At 45.6% G+C, this 21,430-nt stretch overlaps 1 protein-coding gene across 4 annotated transcripts in view; it reads right to left on the reverse strand.

Moving 5' to 3' along the window:
* Window positions 1-21,430, reverse strand: part of LOC102454764 (cohesin subunit SA-2-like) — a 105,940-nt gene that overhangs the window by 7,889 nt on the left and 76,621 nt on the right. For all 4 annotated transcript variants that reach the window (XM_089775361.1, XM_075916026.2, XM_089775360.1 and 1 more), the window contains 7 exons: window positions 20,336-20,416; window positions 17,556-17,648; window positions 16,088-16,253; window positions 7,680-7,831; window positions 5,962-6,063; window positions 4,568-4,713; window positions 4,342-4,470 (listed from right to left, as the gene is read on the reverse strand). In XM_089775361.1, coding sequence (XP_089631487.1) covers window positions 4,342-4,470; window positions 4,568-4,713; window positions 5,962-6,063; window positions 7,680-7,831; window positions 16,088-16,253; window positions 17,556-17,648; window positions 20,336-20,416 — 869 coding nt within the window. The remainder of the gene's footprint in view (window positions 1-4,341; window positions 4,471-4,567; window positions 4,714-5,961; window positions 6,064-7,679; window positions 7,832-16,087; window positions 16,254-17,555; window positions 17,649-20,335; window positions 20,417-21,430) is intronic.

The following is a 21,430-nucleotide window of genomic DNA, read 5'->3' on the forward strand; positions in this document are numbered from 1 at the left end:
TCAAGTACTCCTAAACAGTAAGAATTAGGACCCCCAAATTTGGCATGCAGCTTTCTCTTCTCCTAACTTAAAGCAAGGTCAGGGTTTGGTTGTGGCAGGACAATAGGATGTGCCTGGGTTCTGTTTTCCATAACACAGAAAAGGAGAGGTCTGAGAGCATGGACAGCTATGCTCTGCAATGACCACTGATACTGTAAAGGGACCACAGGGAAGAGAGTGGCCAGCTTCCCCCAAGAGGCTGGGGCTGCACTGCCCATGTAGCAGCTCCTTCCAGGAGGGCTGGTGGCTCCTTCTAGGAGGGCTGGGCAGCACAGCCCCTACTGCCATGGCCCCTCTGGGGAGCACCACTAGCCAGGCAGTGCAATCCCAGTCCCCCCAGAAGGTGTCGGTGCCAGAGCAGCACCATCCTCACTGCCGTGGGTGGCCCTGGTAAACCCCCCTCTGACCTTCCAGCCCCCTGCCCTGAGCCCCTCATCCCTACCCTGACTCCTGCATCCCCATCCACTGATCTGAACCCCCCCCCCACCACCCCTTCCAATCCACTGCCCTGAGCCCCACACACCTCTCAGGGTTCCTCTAAGATGTTTGCATCTATGAGCAGAGTGAGTTTTGTCTTGTGCACCAGTATTGAGGTTGCAGTGGCACCCCCCCGTTACTAACAAATATATTCACATTACAGATACATTTTTTTAAAACGTTATGGAAGAAAGAAGATTTACACAGTCACAAAGAATAAAAAGAGCTGTTAAATCAGCACTTTCACTCACACATCTTTATTATTATGGCTGACCCTAAGTGCCTATGTACTGTATTTGTCCCCCAATCTGCTTATTGACTCCCCACACACATGTGATTTGTCACCACACACAACACTGAAAGCCTGATAGTCATTCTGAATGGGGGCTTCCTAACGAATGAGCCTGTAAATAAAGACTTGTGATGGTTGCAGCAGGTACAAGAACAATCCCATTTAAATTGTTTAACTATAAAAAATTTAGTTAAGATCAGATAGCTGAAACATGGAAGGAAAAGATGGAACTAAACTTTGCTAAAATACAGAAGTTATCAAAGCCCAGACCAGAAGAGATCTCAGCTGGAAAAACAAATAACCTTGGTCAAAGCTTAAATAAAAAAAATGAACAGCAGTTTATAAATGTAAGCAACTTAAATGAGTCATTTGTTCATAACTTGCAATTTACACACGACCCCCCAAAGAAGCTCTCTGAAAGTCTAAAATCATTTTAAAAACAAAAAACCTCAAAACTTCAGCTAATAAAAGGTAAGCCAAGAAAGTTTAAAATATTTAGTCTCATAATAAACATAGCAAGGGATCTCAAATTTTCAAAAAAAATACTTTAATACATATATAAAATAAATCAGCTTTTTAAAAATGTCATTAAAAATCTATTCAAATATCTTATTCACGGTTGCAAAACTCAAAGCTACTCTTTATCTAGCCGTGAGCATCTACTGATAGCCTTAACTTACTTAGTTAAGTCTTCAAGTGTCCTGATGCTTTCACAAAGTTTAACTTTTTTTTTTTTTACTTAAGGGGTTAAACATAAAATAAGTGAAAATAAAAAGATAAACCCAAAATAAACACCCTGAATCCCTTTGTCAATAATAAAGCAACTAAAACAATTAAAACTATCATTAAAATAAAAATGTAAAAATAATTATAGGTATTCCTATAAAATACAAAAATTAAATAATTCTTACTCAAAATCTTTTAAAAGCTCAAAAAAGGCCTGGATGGTTTAAAAGCAAAAACGAACTTGGCACGCATGCACACACAGGCGTGCGCACAAGAAATTAATACCAGAGGTGTTGCCAGAGTAGGGAGGTTTACGTGTATTTTATATTATTAACACGACTTCAATTTAGAAGGCAGCCTAGAAAATATCAGAGCTTTCATCAAAAGAAGAAAAAAAGAGTCCTGGGAAGAGACTCAGATAATTAGACAGAGGTAATGGAGACTCAAAACACTGATTAAGGAGTATGTTGGTTTCAAACAAGTATGTATTGTAACTAAAGTTATAGGGTCTAATCCAACTCCCATCGATGTTAATGGAAAGAGTCCTATTTTCAGGGATCAGGCTCTTAACACTGTTTTTTATTTACTAAATTACTTAAAAGTAGCAAACACCAACGGATAAATAAAATATTTTACCACTAAATGCCATATACTTAGAACACGTTGGTTATATTCCCTTCTAACAAATGTCGTTAGATGTGTTATAGGTGCATTCACAAATGTTGTGCAGGTCTGTAGACCGGTACTGTGCCTGATTAATAATAATAATAAAAATAAGGTGATGGGTTTTTTTTCAAAAGTTCATGTTGACTTAAAACATTCCTTCCTGTAATTTATGATGCAACTAAATCTAAATATTTCTAAAAGGAAATATAATCTCCAGACCCTGCCAGGCATTTTGAGCCTCCCAGAATAGAAACTGTTAGTTTAAAAACATGGCTTGAGTGTCAAGTTGTAGATAAAACTGCAATTTGCCAATCTTATGAACTCGTTTTTCATTTATTTTTGATACAGATGGGCAAGTCAAAGACAGCTGAAGATAAACTCTAGGCAGTGTCTCTTGCTTTGTTCCCCACAAGAGTGGTCAAAAGATGAGCAAATCAGTAGGAATATTCCCATTGTGGAAAAAAATTAGACACTGTGTTTGAAAATTATCATGAAAATTTACCAACTTGTCCATCCTGCTGATGAGATTTTTTCCTTTATCATTAAAAATGCTCTCCTTAGACAAGTTGGTAAATACGAGTTTTACAAAGTTTGATTCACAGAAATCCACCTGAGATTTAAAGAACAATTGCTGAAACCAAGTCCATGGAGTGATGGCAGAATTTAAAAAAAAGTTTGCAGAAGGTACAGGCTGAACCTTTGTAATCCCTGGTCCAGCAACATCTGTCATCCGGCAGGCCCACAGGTGTTCCAGGGCTGGAGAGTCCTGGTGGAGGGCTGGCGGCTGGGCTCCTCGCAACTGGGCAGCCAGGTATAACCCAGCAGGGCTGCCTGATGGGCCAGGAGCCCTGCGCACCACAGTGGGGCTGCCTGGGGGGGAGGGAGGGAGGAGAGGAGCTCAGCACTCCACAGCGAGGCTGCCCCATGGAGCCAGGCGCACAGGGAGCTGGGCTGCCCGGCACAGCAGAGAAGGAGGTAGGAGGACCCGCAGGGCAGCAAAGCTGGTGGCAAGGGGGAACCAGGCAGGAGACTGGCGGCTGGTCCAAGGCTGGGGGGAGCTAGTAGCAGGAGAGCCAGATATGACCTCCCCTGTTCCGGTAAAATCCCTCATCTGGGACCAGTCAGATCCTGAGGGTGCCAGACCAGGGAGGTTCAACCTGTACAATCTAGTGGTACACACAAGAGTTCCTGGCAGGCAAAAATGCTAAAACAGAAAGAGTAATACTACTAATTATAGATTGATCAAAAGCAAACAAACAATCAGAGGTCACAATACAAAAAGGGAATTGTACGTTTGCCCCTGCATAGTGCATTTTTAGATTTTAATCATTTCTCAACATGCTTCTATGTAACTGAACCCTGAATACATTTTGTCACAGATTACAAGTAGAATGAGATGAGACATCATACCACTCTTGATCCTTGGCATACATGAGTCATTTGACGTTCTCCAATGAAAGATCAATTCCAGTTGAATCCATACTGATGCTGTAACCAATAAATTCAATCACCCCAAAATATGCAAGTTACTCACATGACAGGATGTAGGCAACATGCTTTCCTACTTTCTCCCGTTTCTTTTCTGCCACATGAAATTTTACCCATTGGGATTATTATAAATTGCCCAGAAATTCACCATCATTTATTCATATTTAATTATAAGCATCCACATCTTAAAGGATACTTGCTTCTTAGAAAAAGTATAAGGGGGGTTTATTTTATTGTTACTGATTTTACAAGTCACATAAATAAACAAACTGCAGCTGCAGAAGTCAAAGTGGGAGTTCCACTGACTGAGGAAATAAAGGGAAGGAATGGAGTGGAGGAACCAAGAGACAGAAAGGAGGAAGGAGTTCTTGCCTTATCAGAGACTGAGAAGAGCACAGACTGAGGAAGCTGGGTTTAAGGGCTTGTCTACACTTGCAACAGTGCCATTGTAGTACTTAGTGAAGAGGCTACCTATGTCAACAGGAGAGTTTCTCTCATGGTACTCCCGAGGTGGTAGCTATGTCAATGGGAGAAGCCCTCTTATCAACACCGGGCTGTTTACCACAGAGTTAGATCAGAAAGAGTCCCGTGCGGCTACAAAATTTATATCCACAAAAACGAGCCAGAGGTATAAAGCAATGAAGGTAACTTACACTAATCTTTTGTCAGGCTTTAATAACTTGTTGGAGAATTCACTGATGATTAACAGAAAGCTTAAGTTTGGTGGCAGGCATTTCCCTTCTACTCCAGCAGCTCCTTGGAAGGCAAATTCAATCCCTTCTCTATTGAGAGGGGAAAATATAAGAGGGACAAGGTAATTTAACAGAGAAAAAGACAACAATGCCTCCGACAGATAATATATAGTTATGTGGAACATACTTGTGTATCATGGCTACTGATTCTCTGGATTTCACTTGATCCCAGCCAAATGTCAGTGAAAAGCGACGAGCAAGTTCTTTAATGTTTGTGAAAGATGAATCCATGCTGTTCGTACTACCACGGGTTTCTGTATGTTTCTGAAACAGCTGCAAAACCACAAACATCCATGTGTAAACTTCCAGGGGACAAAAGCACCAGGAGAACACAACAGCCATACAACACTTGCCTCAGTTAGCGAGAATCCTTGGAAAGAAAACTGACAAGTACAAAACAAATTCATTTGTTGAAGAATCACAGTCACTTGGAACTTGAGAGGTGTGAGCACCAGTTTGGGGCAATCTCTCCTTTTAGCAAGTAGGATCATATCAGCGTACAGCCCTACACACACAGGCCTCTAATCCTGCAAAGTGATGAGTGTCTGAGAGCAGTGGGTCTGGGCAGAGAGCTTAAACTCCCCAGAGGGTTAGGGAAAATCAGAGCATGTGTGCACAGCTGCTAGTTTTGAAAGAGAGGCAGCAACATTTGCCCATATAGCTACGGGCAGGACTGAGCCAAAAGAGACAGAGACATGTAGACGTTCTTGCTAAGTTTTTTCTAACAGAACATGTAGGTAGTTTGTTCCCTTCGACATGTACATTCTGAAGGTCAATGAAAGACCAACCTGGGCAAGCTGTCTATGTGATATGTAACACAGGCTTTCTGACTATGTGAGCAGAATCTGTGGCTAAATGCTGCTTGCCCTCGCTTTATCTCATATTTCAGGGGTTGGGTCATGGATCTAAGCTCCTGGCAAAGTGTGTGAAGTCAACAAAGTTCATGTATCAGTCACTTTAACAGGAGTCTGTTCTGCAACTCAGAGTATGACATGGATGCTGAGAGAACAGATGTCCATGAGGAAACCAGGCGAGAGCAGTTGCTAGAACAGATTAACTGGCTCAATACTGCAATAGCTATCACAGAGTTGATGTAACTAGAGAAGCAAGAGCATCCTCGGGTGTGTCCAATTTCTTCAATAAAAATGTAATTTAAATTTTCTAGTGAAGCACAGAAACACTGAGGGCCTGCTCCCAGAAGGCACTGAAAACCTCTAGAGAAATGCCAACTACTGCCAATTTCAGTGGAAGTTGAGACTACTCAGCACCATGTAGCAAGAGACCCTTAATCTGTGTCTTGCAACACAAGACTGTGCCATACTTGATTAATATTAACACCCTAAAAGATTTAAAATAAAAAAATCATGGTTACTCTTAGGCAAAAGCACCTACATGAATTCAAGAGAGTGACATTTTCACTACACATTTCAATTAGTTTCAAAAACTATGACAAGATAGGAAGAAAATTATAGTGCGTGGATGGCTTTCATCAGAGTCCCTTTTCTCTTGCATTACTCTTACCTGCTGCAGGCATAGAACTAATGTCTTGGCGCTCTGGATTTTGTTGTTAAGCCTCATCCTGCTCAGAGTTTCTTTAATTATATCTCCAAAATCATTGTACGTCTATTAGTTCAAACAAAAAATAATACATACGTCACTGTCCTACTACAGCTCAATGTTCAGATGGGAATACACTCCTGATACACAGGAAAACTAAGAAAAATTGAACAATTCATAAAATATTCCAGGTCTCAGATATCTTGTTAAAAGGAACCTTATTACATGTTTTCAAAAGGATAATTTTATTTATGCTCCTTTGTAAAGTTCTATGAGAACTTTATTTCTCATGGAATTTTATTTAGTTCTCATAAAGTTCTCATAGAACTAAATAAAATTCTATTTATGCTCCTTTGTAAAGTTTTTTGTAAAGTTCTATGAGATCTATGGATGAAAACGTACTATAAAATAGTTCAGTATTATTCAGGAGGACTGAATCAGTGAGCTGAAAACAGAATATGGAGCTTTTCACACCTAGGCTACTGATTCACATCCAGCCCATTCCATATGGAGACCACGTTTAATCACCAGCAGACAGCTGTTGAAACTACCAATTCATTTCTCAATTTTTGAGGGATCCTAGTGACCAAGTGACACCGTCACAAATGGGACCTCTCTGGCAGCCTGTACAGAAGCCAAAAGATTAACGAGCAAGGAACTAAATGATCCTCTCATTTAGCAACTATTCATTCTACTCTCTGGTACCTTAGCAGAGCAGTGGAAACCCTACCACAACTTTTCATTTCTGCAAACAGATGACTCCAGCCTCCAAGGCTGTTAATTCAGCTCCTTCCACAAATACTAGTGACATTTGAATGGCATAGAGCAGGGGTGGGAAATAATTTTTGATGGGGGGGCCACTCCAAGATTTTGGAAAGTGGTCGAGGGCCACACCCTTCCATGATATTAATGGAGATGTGGGGTCTGGAATGGAGGTTGGATGCAGAAGGTAGCTTGGGATAAGGGACTGGAGTACAGGAAGGAGACTGGAGTCTGGGAGGGAGTTGGGATGAAGCAGGTGGTTGTGACCTAGGGCAGGGGACTGGAGTACAGGGGTTTGGGATTGTGACCTAGGGTAGGAGGGGATTGTGATCTGGGGCAGGAGATTAGGGTGCTAGATCTGAGAGGGGGTATGGGTGTAAGAGAGGGACAGAGGGTTTGGGTATGTTGAGTGGGGGGGGGCAGAGATTTGGGGGAGGAAAGGATTGGGGTGCCAGAAGCAGGCTGTGGCAAAGAGACTTACTTGGCAGCTGCCAAACTAGCCTGCCTGCAGAGCTTAAAATGTTTCCCAGCCAGCCTGCCTGGCCATGTGCTTCATGAATAACTGAGCCTAAGAGAGGGGTCATGATTCTTCTTAGCTGCCTTTTATTCTAACAAGCAGCTTGTATCGGCTAGTTTCCGCCAGAAACCGGCCAATGGGATTGTTCTGTGGGGGGGAGGAGGTGTGGGAAGAGAGGGTGGCTCCTAAATCTTCCCCCCTCCCCTCCAGTTTCAAAACAGAAACGAGCCCTGCAGCTGCATTTCTGCATTGCACGCGGGGCTGCAGGACAAGCTGGGGAGCCTGCCTGGGGCTCCCCGCTGCCTCTGTGGGCTGGATCTGGGGGCTTGGCAGGATGGATCCGGCCCACGGGCCGTATTTTCCCCAGGCCTGGCATAGGGGCATTTTTAAAGCTAAGTGTTACCTTCATATAGTGCTTATAGATCTCAGCAGCTGCAGACATCTCCACCACAGCAAACACAATTAGCTTGCAATAGGCTGAAAGTAGACTCCGCCTCCTGTGCAAATCATTCAGCTTGTAGACCTCCTTTTCCCTCTCCTCCTCTTCTGTTAAGTCTAGGGAAATAAGCATTCTTTGGGTGACCATATTTCCCTATACCAAATATGAGACACCTTGTAAAATTGCTCAGATTTCAGTGAGTTCAAGGGCAATCGATCAGAACTATGCAGTATAAACATTCAAAATCACATTATGTTGAGCAACAACCCATTAAAAAGGCTTGCTGCATTATTTTAGAAATGTGCGTCTGTCTGACTGTCTTGTCTGTTCAAGAACTCTTCCTAAATGGTAAGAGGTAGGACCATCAAATTTGGTAAGCTGCTTCCTGGTGTCCCAATTTAAAAGTAAGGTCAGGGTTTGGCTGTGCCAGAAAAACAGAATACACCTAGAAGTTGATTATTTTCCAGAACTTGGAAGGGAGAGGGCCGAATGGAGGAGAGCTATACTGCAGAGTGACCACTGGGGACAGCCATACCAGCAAGACAATGGCCGGCTGGAGCTCACTATCTTGCTAGCTACTGGACCAGGTAAGTGGCCCCCCTGCACCAAATTCCTCCCCCTCTGGCCCTTGGACCACACCGAGGGCCGTGCAGCACAGCCCCAGCCCCTGACCAGGAGATGCTGTATGGGGCCAGAAATCCCAGTCTGGCCCCACCTCCCCCAGGAAGAAATGCCAGGGGGACTGGGAACCACCATCTGGCTTCCCCCAGGAGATGCCAGGGGCACTGAAAACCATGGCCTGCCCCCATGGAAGAGACACCAGGAGGGCCAGGAACCGTGGCCTGGCCTGCACTCTCCCAGGAGACACTGTGGGGTACAGAAGCTGCATCCCCATCCTGGCCCTCCCACCAGTAGAGGCTGGGGTGCTAGGAAATGCAGCCTGCCCCCACTGCAAGTAGAGACCAGGGGCTGCACAGCCCAGACCTGGTCCTGCCTCCCCCACAAGCAGAAGCTGGGGGTCAAACAGCTCCCCCCACAGGAACCGCTGGCTGGAGGGCAGGCAATGCATCCCCAGTCTTGTGAGATAAGCTGGTGGCCCTCCTCACAACACTGCAGGATCCCCTAGGGCAGCACAACCCCAAGGCTCCAGAAAGAGCTGCATCTGGAGCAGTGCCAACCTTGCCACCAGGTTGCCCCGGTAAGCCCTCCCTCACCTCCATGCCTTGAGCCCCCCTACCCTGATTTATACCCCACTACTCTGAGCCACCAACTCCTGCCTTAACTCCTGCTTCCCCACCCCTGCCTTCAGCCCCCCACCTGAAACCCCAGCCCTGAATCCCACACTGCTCCCTAGCCCCCTGTCCTCACTGCTCTACCTCCTCGCCTCCTACCTGAGCCCCCACTAGGATCCAGGCAATGCTGGGTAAAGCCAGTCTAGTACCTAATACAGTAAACTTCCGATAATACGGCACCTTTAGGACCCAGGGGGCGCTGGATTATCAAATATGCCGGACTATTGGAAAGGGAGGGGCTATGAAGGGTGTGGGGGGGATGCGCCCCTTGGCGCTGCGGAACCAATCCGGCAGCACCCCAGCTGTTCTGCCCCCAGCTTCCCCGATTCAGCCGCTGCTGAAACTGACCAGCGGCTGACTCCGAGAAGCCCGGGGCAGAACACCCCAGCTGCTCTGCCCCGGGGTTCCCGGAGTCAGCCGCTGGTCAGTTTCAGCAGCGGCTGAATCGGGGGCAGAGCATCTCCAATTGTCCAGCACTTCCGGGTTCCAGATGGTGCCAGACCATCAGGAGTGCCGGACCATTGGATGCCGGACCAATGGAATTTTACTGTTAATAGGTTAAAAAATTAACAATATAGACTTACAATTAGAATAATAGGGTTGGAAGAAATCGCAAGAGGTTATTGAGTCCAGCCCCCTGCCCAAAGCAGGACCAACCCCAACTAAATCATCCCAGCCAGGGCTTTGTCAAGCCGAGACTTTAAAACGTCTAGGGAAATTCTACCACCTCCTTAGGTAACCCATTCCAGTGTTTCTCCATCCTCCTAGTGAAATTATCTTTTCTTAATATCCAACCTAGACCTCCCCCACTGTAACTTGAGACCATTGCTCCTAGTTCTGCCATCTGTCACCACTGAGAACAGCCTCTCTCCAGCCTCTTTGGAACCCCCCTTCAGGAAGTTGAAGGCTGCTATCAAATGCCCCCTCACTCTTCTCTTCTGTAGACTAAATAAATCCAAATCCCTCAGCCTCTCCTTGTAAGTAATGTGCTCCAGTGCCCAAATAATTTTGGTTGGCTTCCGCTGCACTTTCTCCAATGCACCCACATCCGTTCTGTAATGGGGGGGAATGGAGGACCAGAACTGGATGCAATACTCCAGATGTGCCCTTACCAGAGCTGAATAAAGGGGAATAATCACTTCTCTAGATCTGCTGGAAATGCTCCTGTTAATACACCCTACTATGCCATTAGCCTTCTTGGCTATAAGGGCACACAGTTGATTCACAGCCAGCTTCTCATCCACTATAATCCCCAGGTCCTTTTCTGCCAAATTGCTGCTAAACCAGTCGGTCCTCGGCCTGTAATTAAGTGTTTACTGCTCTTTAGAAGTGCCTGACTTGTCTGCATCTTGCTTCCTCCACAGTGTGATGTTTCTTCTGGTCTGTATTTGTCACATGAACCAATTTTTTGAAGGAGCTGCTTGTTTTTCAGCAACTTGTCATAAAATGCAGCACAGTCTAGGGCAAAATTCACTCACACAGACAAAATAGCCTTCATGGTAGAAACACCAAGATATGATTTTTCAGGTGACCAAACTGCATTAATTGCTGAAAAGACATGTTCAACAGAGGTTGCGGCACCTGGCAAACACTGCCTTTGCCAGATCTGAGTATTCTGCTGTCTTACTGTCCATCTGTTGAAAAATGTTCCACCACCTTCCAGAAATGAGGGTTTTCTGAGTGTTCCAGTCAGACATGTGACAAGATTTTATTGGTTTTGCAGTTGTCTGACTATTAATCAAAAAGACAATTCTCATTTATCAAATGTAGGGTGGGAATTCTTGTGTGGCAAAGGCAAGACTGCTTTGTACACCATCCCACACTAGCATGTTTCTCAAGAGGGCCCACCCAAGCTTTTCCGAGCACTTAACAGCAGGTTTCTAGTGCTCCACATACTTCAGAGATGTTGAATACAAATTCTCATCAACAGCATTGTAAAATTCCTGTTCCTTAATTCCCTTCCCCCTGCCACCACCAAAGACTTCAGTGGGGTCCTTGTGTGTGATGTGACAAATCTTTCTCTGAGCCTCATGCTAAATAATTTTGCAGGGTACAAATATCCAGTGCAACTTCCTGTCACCAATGAGTCGTTTTTCTCAACTGCCTCTACTATCTTTGGAAGGGTGGCTTTTTGCTTATTAGCAAAAGCAATCCACAGTTCTGTGCAAGGGTTACTGAACACTTTCTTAAACAGTGTTGGGCATGCGTCTTGAGAGAGAAAATATAACTGGTGCCCATCAAAAAAAGCTCCTTTGCTCTAGCAATTTAAAATACTCCAGTTGACAGATCAGCAGAAGTCCTTCTATTCTTCAACATGAACAGTGTAAATGTGAAATTATTTACAAACTTTCATGGCAAAGGACTCCAAAACAATTAGAAGGCAGTCAGCTGCTGCTTGCAGGCAGTTATAAATGATGTGAGCACCAAAGCTAAAGATCTCTTCCTCTCATTTGAGTTGCAGTTTTTGTCATGCACTGTTTTTCCCAGCACGTTTTACCACCACCGCTTGTACTGGCATTGTCTATACAAAGCCCAACAAGCTTGTCACTAAGGGTACATCTAGACTACAGGCTTTTGTCGACAGATACTGTCGACAAAGCTTCTGTTGACAAAGAGCGTCTAGACAACATTCAGTTCTGTCGACAAAGCAAGCTGCTTTGTCGACAAGGCAGTGTAGATGCAAAGGACAGTTTAGATGCAATAACGCCTTCTATCGACAGAACTCTGTCGACAAAAGGCGTTATTCCTCGTAAAATGAGGTTTACCAGCGTCGACAAAACTGCTGAGTTCTGGCGACGTTATGTTGACAGAACTCAGCAGCAGTGTAGACACAGGTTTAGTTTTGTCGACAAAAGTCCACTTTTGTCGACAAAACCCTGTAGTCTAGACACACCCAAAGAAAATGCTTCTCAATTAATATAGAAATCTGCACTCGGTATCAGAAGTTTCACACGGTAGAGAATAAAACTCAATAACGTTTGTGTTTACCCCATCAGAGGGAGCAGCTAGGGACTCTGTACAGCTAAGGGGCAGAGAGGGATAGCCAGGGGCTGTGTGCAGACAGGAGGATACCTCAGGATTCAGAGAAGGGGTATCTAGAGACTGTGTGCCAGGACGACTTTGTGGTCCCCTAGTTTCTTAGGGCTCTGCCAGCCACGGAGCTGGGTCCCTCACCCCTGCCGGTTTTACTGGCTGTGTGAGCAAAGGGGGCTGGGAGCTATGGGGCAGCTTCTCTCCTCTCCTGCTGGACAGGGGGTTGGACACCACTGCTGCCTGTGCTATGACACCAGCCAGGGAGCAGCTGCCCATGATCTGGGCTCTTGCCTCTGACCTGGCATGGGGCAGGGAGAGAGAGAGCTGTGGAACTGTCTCTGGCACTGCTCTGCATGTGCTAGAGGGCCCCATAACTTTGCCCATGCGCTCTGGAGCCTTCTCCCTCATAGGGAGCACTAGGCATGGAGGACTCAGCTCTGCCGCTCCTAGTTTGAGCTCCAACACTCATGGCTTGAAGGATGGGAGGGGACAGGGATTGGGGAGTGTGGATGCTGAGGATTCAGGGGGCACCCCAGATCAGGGCTTCAGCCTGAAGGGTACTGGGAATTCAGACCAGTTGCAGACCAGGGCATGAAATTCAGTGTGGGGGAGGGGGATGGCAGCCTCCTCCCCGCTGCTTTATGGTGCACATAGGGAGCAGTGACACACACCCTTCACCCCCACACACCATTACCCTGTATCACACACAGGCTGCATCTCTTCCTACCCGACTCCTGCCTTTTCGTCTCTGCACCCTGCCTGAGAGCACCACCTGCTGGCTACTGCCTGCCGCATTCACCTGCCAGCCACAAACAGGAGGCTGCTGTGGCTGCCTGACACCAACTGACCAGCAGGGAGAGCACCACAGCGGAAAACACGGGACAATCCCCTCCCCCCCCCTTTTTTTTTTAAGTTGACACATGTAAGGGGACTTAAATAAGGGACTGTCCCATGTGAAACAGGATGGATGGTCACCCTAAGTGTGCTAAAGCTTTGTTCTAACATTTTACTCAATTGATTCTATTTTTAAGACCAGCTTTAATCGAAATAACACAAACTCAGTTGTTCAGTCAACTCTCTAAACAACAGATGCTATCCTTAACAGAGAATATAGGTGTATTTCCATTTCAAAGCTCACAGTTAATGACCGTGCAAGCTGCTCATCTGCATATCCTTTTCATTCTGATCTTTCCAGGGATTTCACATTTCTATCTGTCAGAATCTCCTTGTAAGATCCTGGCTATAGCTGTAGGACAGGATTAACACAGAGCACAGAACCAAATCCAAACACACCTGATAGAAAAAGACTGATGAACCATATCCGCATCCTTTCCTTAAAAGAAATCAGTGCCAGCACCCAACACCCAGTTCATGAGTACCTCCACACAAACAAGCAGTACATCAGTGGTCACCAACCAGAAGACTGGGATCTACTGGTAGATCTTGGAGCTTCTGACAGGGGATCCTGACTGGTTTGGCCAAGAGGCTATTAAGTGCCGGTACTTCAGCTGCCCCTCCCCCTGCTGCTGCACACCTCCTGCCCTTTGCCTTGGAGCTGCCTCCCCCCACCCCCAGGAGCCTCCGGCAGGGCAGGGTAAGGAGAAGAGGGGTGCTGATGTCAAGGTGCCCCCTCTCTCACCTTGTATCCTAGCTCCACAGAGTGGGGGAGGGGGCACAAGAGGACTTGGGATGGAGTTTTCTGGCTGCTTTTGGGAATGGTGCAGTGCCAGGGCAGGGGTGAGCCTGACTTGCCACCACTCAGAAGCCACCTGAGATAAGCAGTGTCTAGTTGAAGCCCAAATACTAAAACCCTATCCTAGTCACGAACCCCCCCGCCCCAGCACCCCAAGTCCCTGTCCTAGCCCTGAGCACTCCTGCATCCAAACACATCCCCCAGAGTCCAACCTAGAACCCCCTCTGACACCCCAACTGCCTGCCCCAAGAGCAGCTCAGAGCCCTTCTTGGACTCCAAATCCCTTAATCCAAGACCAGAGCCTGCACCCCAACCCGCTGCCCCTGCCTGGTGAAAGTGAGGGAGGATGGGGGAGAGAGGGAGTGAGTAGGGGGTGTGGAAGCAGGACTAAGGGAAAGGGGATTTGGGTGACTATTTCAGGGTTTGTCAGTAGCAGAGCAGGAGTCTGGGTCACTCTGACTCCTGCTAACGCGAGAGCCAGAAGAGACACTGTGTTCGCCTCTCTGTCTCTCCCATATTGATAAGAGTGGAATGCTTACCTCAGTGAGAGCCTTGAGATAAGACAGTGTCCGATGGGAACTGAGTGGGCAGGGAAGTAATTGTTTAATGTTATATGTAATAGAAAGGTATATATATTGGCTTTTAATTGTTTTGTATTTGAAGAACTGTTTTCGCTGTCTTCCCTTGCAATATTGCTCGAATAAACTGCCTCTGGCTACTTGTTGCTTAAACACAACGCAGAGTGAAGGCTCGTTTTCTTCCACAATTTGGTGCCGTGACTCGGATGGCAACGCCCGGGTGAGGGCAGCGGCAGCTGCTGCAGGCCGTATCCCCTGCTAACCCCAAAGGCGCCTTGCGAGAGGTAAGAGACCTTTTGAAATCTCTGAGGGGGTCAGAGGGAGGACTGCCTGTGGAGCTGTCTGCCTCGTTGGGCTCATGCAATCCGAACTTCTTGACAATGTTTTCTTCCACAGGGGTGAGGCCTCAGAGAAGGGGCACAAAGGGGGCAGGGTAAGAGTATTTGGGTTTGAGGTAGAGTTTGGATTGCACAATTCAAAAAGTGATCTCATGCTTAAAAAAGTTGGATCCCATGGAAGAAGAATTTAGTTGCCAGTTTTTAAGTGGTTATCAACAACAGCGAAGAGGAAAAAGAATTTGCAGATAATGAATATGTGAACCATTTGGAAAATGGTTAGTTCTCAAGTGGATGACAATTACATAGATTGTAAACTTTCTGGGGCAGGTTGTTTTGTTCTGTGGGTGTATAATGCCTAACACACTCAGGTCCTGGTCCATAACGGGCCCACAAGCATTACTTCAGTACAAATAACAACACTTTTGAGAACCAGATGCTTTTAGAGTTTTTGCCAGCCTAGTTGCTTGAGGTGCTTGGAGATAGTTACCTACAAAGGAAAGTATGGGAGGGAGAGACTCTTGCCCGGCATTAATTCAGCCTACTGACTGCCAGAGAGCTTCCCTCATCTATGGTCTAGCAGGCCCAATTACCTGTTTCTGGGTCTCAAACCCAGCCTCTAGCCTAGGAACCAATGAGAGGCAGGTAGGCTAACCAGGATCGTGTGACTGTCAGGGTCACAACTGATAGGGGGCAACTGCCAGGACAGGCAGACGGGTTCAAGGCAGAGAAAAGACTAGGAATCATTCCCGGATGAAAGAGTTTGTTGAGTTTATTGTAGGGGAGAAAGTAAGATGGAGGAGGGGGGAACGTTGAGAGGACTGAGGAATTTTTCACCATATCCAGTTCTTCACAGCAGATTGCTAGATGAGTATCACAGAACCATAGAAATGTAGGGTTGAAAAGGACCTTGAAAAATCAGCTAGTCCAGCTCTCTGCACTGCGGCAGGACAAGTAAACCCAAACCATCCCTGAGAAGTGTTATATTATATTAGCCTTTTTCACCCCTCCAGCACGCTGTTGACTCATGCTCAATTTGTGATTCAATATACACCAGGGAGTGGGTGAGCATAGTTGTCCATCAGCGGGGAGGGGAGGAGTGTGTGTGTGTTTGCGCACACGTGCATTTGCTACTTTGTTATAGTATCAATAAATGTAGCGTGTTGCCTTATCCCCCTGAAAAAGATCTTGTGTGCTTCTTATAAGCATAACACAACCACCTTAGCCCCTTTTATATTAGCAATACCTCCCTTGGTAAAGCCACAGCAGACATAAATTGCCATACACTGAGTGATCCATTGTGTTTGTATTCACATGCTACAGCTCCATTTGTGAAGAAATCCAAAAAATTAGCAATCCTTTCTTTTGACAATGTCAAACGCTGCAGATGAATGGCATCAGCAAACATTAATTTACTTCCCTGCTGAGGAAAGTGGCTGACCTTTGATTTCTTCTTCTTCCTCTGTGAAAACGTGATCCTGAATGAACAAGAGCATTTTTGACTGAAGGGATGTGCTGGGAAGATACTGAATAATTCCTACAGTTTCATCATCATCCAAAGCTTGGTGGCTCAAAATCATCAGCAAATCACAGAGTATCATGAAGGCCTGTAACATATACACATACCAAACAAGGATTTAGGAAGTTCGGGAAAAGCTGCTAGACCAACGATATTTTTCCATCTCGGTTATCAACTAGTTTTGCTATGAGACCAAAGCTCTGACTTTGGGCCTGGTTTCAAAAGTATGGAGTACCCTTAGCTCAGCCCTTCTGGAGATCAAGAATTTGTGAGAGCAACATACTAATCCCCATTCCCATCTGCTGAAGATTTGCTAACTTGTATAAAAAAAACCTGCATTCTGTCATGTGCCAATGTCACTCTTCTTAGAAGTCTCGGGAGCTGAACTATGGAACACTTTGTTCCTGGTTTTCCATTTCTGCAGTTACATCTCAGCAAGGAAACCCATTTTTTCAAGCATTTATAAACAAACAAGAGCAGTAAATACACTCACACCAACAGTGAATGTAGTGATTGTTAAAAGGAGAACTGCAAATGCAAATATGAAAAATCAATTTATTTCAATAATATGTGCTGAAGGTGTCCTGCCAATTAACCAAAGTCAGAAAGAGCATTCACAGCACATCAGCAACAAAAACAGCAACCTTTTGTTTCCTCTGCCACACTCCAGTTCAGTTTCCTTGAATCACAACCTGTCAACTCCCAATCCAGAGTGGCACCATGCTGTGACCTCAGTTTATATAATCATGTTAATGCTTTTAGTCTTCAAATCATATGACACACATTAATCCATCCCAAAAACACTTCAAGGTAAATTTTGTTCTGTTTGCTTTACAGATGGAAAAACTTCAGACAGTCAATGGCAGAACTGTGATTAGAACTCAGAAATTCCTAATATCTGGTCTTGTGCTTAAACCTCTAGACTTCATTTGTTTCTTCCGTCCATAGAGCCAGAGACCAATGAAGTCCAGAGCTGTAGTCCAGATGAGGATTATAGCACATTGTACATTTTAGAAATGTTAGCATTGTTTTACATGTACAATTTAAGAATATTTTGCAAATCCTTGTAATACATTTTATTAATGAAAGGCTGAATAATGTATCCCAAGGATTATCCTACCAACAGCACTTAGCACAAGTACTGCAGAGGAGAAACAAACAATCTTGCTATTTATATTTTCACTTCAGTTTTATTTAACAATGCAATCCAAACTTAACCTCCAGTCCTGCAACTGGCTCCATGCAAATGTATTACTGTGCTTTTGCAGAGCACAGTGCTCTCATTAACAAGGACACTGCTTTTAAAAAGCAAAATAAAGAAAGAAAAAGATTTCAAGGAAGAATGAATGAACAAATCATTAAACAAACTAGCCCCTAAAGAGCCACTGACCTTTTCACTTAAATCTTTATCTTCATGGCTGAAGTAGCATGCACAAATCTGGCAGAAAAATCTCAACTCTCTGCTTAGTGCGAAAAGGGCCTCCTAAAATTTATGGGGGGGGAAAAGATTAGAGAAAAGATGGACACAGACACCTAGCAAAGGACAGGAATGGGTCCCCAAGACATGTATATCTATTGAATCAATCCCTAAATGGTTGGTTCCCTTCTATCACTTCTGAAACATCAAAAATAAAAAAATGCCACTTCCAATGTTGGTACAGGCAGTCCCCGGGTTACATACAAGATAGGGACTGTAGGTTTGTTCTTAACTTGAATCTGTATGTAAGTCGGAACTGGCATCCAGATTCAGCCGCTGCTGAAACTAATCAGTTTCAACAGCGGCTGAATCTGGACACCAGTTCCGACTTACATACAGATTCAACTTAAGAACCCCAGGCATCCCCAAGTCAGCTGCTGCTGAAACTGACCAGCCGCTGATTCCAGGAAGCCCGGGGCAGAGAGAAACCTCTGCCTCGGGCTTCCTGTAGTCAGCCGCTGCTCACTTTCAGCAGCGGCTGACTTGGGGACGCCTGGGGCAGAGCAGCTCGGGTGCTGCTGGGTTGGTCCAGTAGCGCCGAGGAGCGGTGCTGCGGGACCAACCGGCAGCGCCCCACCTGCTCTACCACAGGCCCCGGGCTTTGCTCCACGTCTCCCTGGTCTGCTGGGGGGGGGGGGCACTAGCTGCGTCCCCCCCCAGCAGACCAGGGAGATGCGGAGCAAAGCTGCAGAGGACCCGAGCCGGACCGCAGCGCTTCCAGATCAGCGCCGCGGTCCAGCCATGGGTCCTCCGTGGCTTTGCTCAGCGTCTCCCTGGTCTGAAGACCAGGGAGACGCTGAGCAAAACCGCGGAGGACCCGGGGCCGGACCTGCAGCGCTTCCAGATCAGCTGGTCTCCCACAGCAGACCAGGGAGACCGGGAGCAGCTTTTCTCGCCCCGGAGGAGGCGGGTGGAGGGACCTGGCGTCTCGCCGCTCCAGTCCTCCAGGGCAAGAAAATCCCCGTTCGTAACTGTGGATCCGACATAAGTCGGATCCACGTAACTCGGGGACTGCCTGTATCTTATTCTGTTTACAGGGGTACAAAAGAGGAAGAGGACAGCAATTCTCATAGAAGTCAGAAATCTCTAGACAGAAACTACATACTTGTTTTTATTTGTATGTAGATCAAATGTATGAGCATTCGCATTTTTGTACTTTAAAACTAACATAGCCCATGAAGTGCTTAGCATGCTTTTAAGTGCTGTGTAATATCAATTCATAAATAATTATTATAGTAAAAAACTGATAGTAAGATTGCCTAACACTTGTCTTGGGCATTCTTCATGCATATCATAGGCTAGGTCTACACTACACCCCTCTGTCAGCCGAGGGATGGAAATAAAGCACATTGAACGGGCAAATGAAGCGGGGATTTAAATACCCCGTGCTTCATTTGCATAATCACGTTCTGGCACTGTCTCGAACAAGCGCCATTTCGAAACTGAAACCGCAGTTTAGACACGGTTCTGCCGACAGCGGGGTGATTTTCAACAGATCCTGTTCTACTCGTTTTTTTGAATACAGGATCTGTCGAAAAATCACCCTGCTGTCCGCAGAACCACATCTAAACCGCTGTTTCAGTTTCAAAATGGCGCTTGCTCAAAACAGCACCTGAAAGTGATTATGCAAATGAAGCGCAGGATATTTAAATCCCTGCTTCATTTGCGCTTTTGATGTGCTTTATTTATATCTCTCTGCCGACAGAGGGGTGTAGTGTAGACACGGCTATAGTGTATTAAACACAAACATATGTAAAGACTGAATTCCAAGGGTTTTCATTGAATATTGTATCATCGCTGTTGTTTTTATTTTAATTTTAAAAATCTGTTTATCAAGCAAATCCTTGCCTCCGCCATAGAATACTAGGACTGGAAGGGACCTCAAGAGGTCATCGAGTCCAGTCCCCTGCCCTCATGGCAGGACCAAATACTGTCTAGACCATCCCTGATAGACATTTATCTAACCTACTCTTAAGTATCTCCACAGATGGAGATTCCACAACCTCCCTGGGCAATTTATTCCAGTGTGTGACTACCCTGAAAGTTAGGAACTTTTTCCTAATGTCCAACCTAAACCTCCCTTGCTGCAGTTTAAGCCCATTGCTTCTTGTTCTATCCTCAGAGGCCAAGATGAACAAGTTTTCTCCCTCCTCATGACAACCTTTTACATATCTGAAAACTGCTATCATGTCCCCCCTCAATCTTCTCTTTTCTAAACTAAACAATCCCAATTCCTTCAGCCTTCCCTCATAGGTCATGTTCTCTAGACCTTTAATCATTCTCATTGCTCTTCTCTGGAGCCTCTCCAATTTCTCCACATCTTTCTTGAAATGCAGTGCCCAGAACTGAACACAATACTCCAACTGAGGCCTAATCAGCACAGAGTAGAGCAGAAGAATGACTTCTCGTATCTTGCTCACAACACACAAGGATATGCCAGGATTCAGGAACACAGAACATTGTACTGAACACAGAAGAGCATTTGCTCAATTTAATTATATCCTCACAGCGATTTTTAAAAGCCTACACTTTTCCAATGTTAAAAACTCAGAAGAGAAAAATGCCTGATCCTAATGTGGTTCCTCCAAGGAAATATTCACAGGACCATTTTGGGAAAGCCATGAAAGAACAGCAAGTGAATGTGAACCTTTAAAGTATAACACTTGGTTTCAGAATTATTTGCACTAGCCAACCTTGGAAGATGACCTCTCAACAACTGAAGATAGCTGCCACAAGAGAGCAAAGTATGTGCACTGTAGAGCTGGTAGGATCATCTGAAATAAAAGTACATATCTTTTAATAATGTGAAAGGCTTGGTAGTGAAAGCAAAGAATCAACATCTCATATTCTGTATGCTGCTTGTACTAGTATCTCTGCAGCATGAGACATTTAGATCCCAAAACCAGATTCTCTCAGAACCTGTTTCACTGAATTAAGTCCCTGAGGGTATGTCTACACTACAGCACTAATTCGAACTAACTTAATTCGAACTAGTGCATCTAGACCTAAAAACTAGTTTGAATTAGCGTTTTGCTAATTCGAACTAACATGTCCACATTGAGTGGACCCTGAACCGAGGTTAAGGATGGCCGGAAGCAGGGCCGGCAGGGCATCAGATTAGGACTTAGAGCGTGGAGCTGCTGTCTCAGGCTAGCTGAGGGCTGTGCTTAAAGGGACCCGACCCCTACCCCAGACAGACAGTTCTCAGGGGTTCCCCTCTCACTTGTCTAACTTGATGAGGGACAGCAAAGCAGTCCTGGCTTGGAGTGCCCTGAATGCCCACACTCGGCACATCACAGGACTCGGCCATCAGCCCGGCTGCACTTGCCGCAGGCTGCCATCCAGGAGGAGTGGGGTCAATCGGGGGGCTGCAGGAGAGCTTCCACCCCGAGTAGCCCGCAGAGCCACCCCAGTCCTCCCCATCCGGGGCTCGTACCCCATTCCTCCCTCACCTCCTTCCCCTTACCCCTCCCTAGCCCCCCTTCCTGATGTACAAAATAAAGGACACGTGTGTTCAAAAATAGAAACTCTCTTTATTGAGCAAAACTCAGGGAGACTGGGGAAAGGAAGTGGGAGAGGGGAGGGCAACTAAAATGATCAGAGGTTTGGAACAGGTCCCATATGAAGAGAGGCTAAAGAGAGTGGGACTTCTCAGCTTAGAAAAGAGGAGACCGAGGGGGGATATGATAGAGGTCTATAAAAGCATGAATGGTGTGGAGAGGGTGCATAAAGAAAAGTTCTTCATTAGTTCCCATAATAGAAGGACTAGAGGACACCAAATGAAATGA

The sequence above is a fragment of the Pelodiscus sinensis genome, chromosome 1 (genome assembly GCF_052426305.1).
Source record: "Pelodiscus sinensis isolate ZL-2025 chromosome 1, ASM5242630v1, whole genome shotgun sequence".
NCBI lineage: Eukaryota > Metazoa > Chordata > Testudines > Trionychidae > Pelodiscus > Pelodiscus sinensis.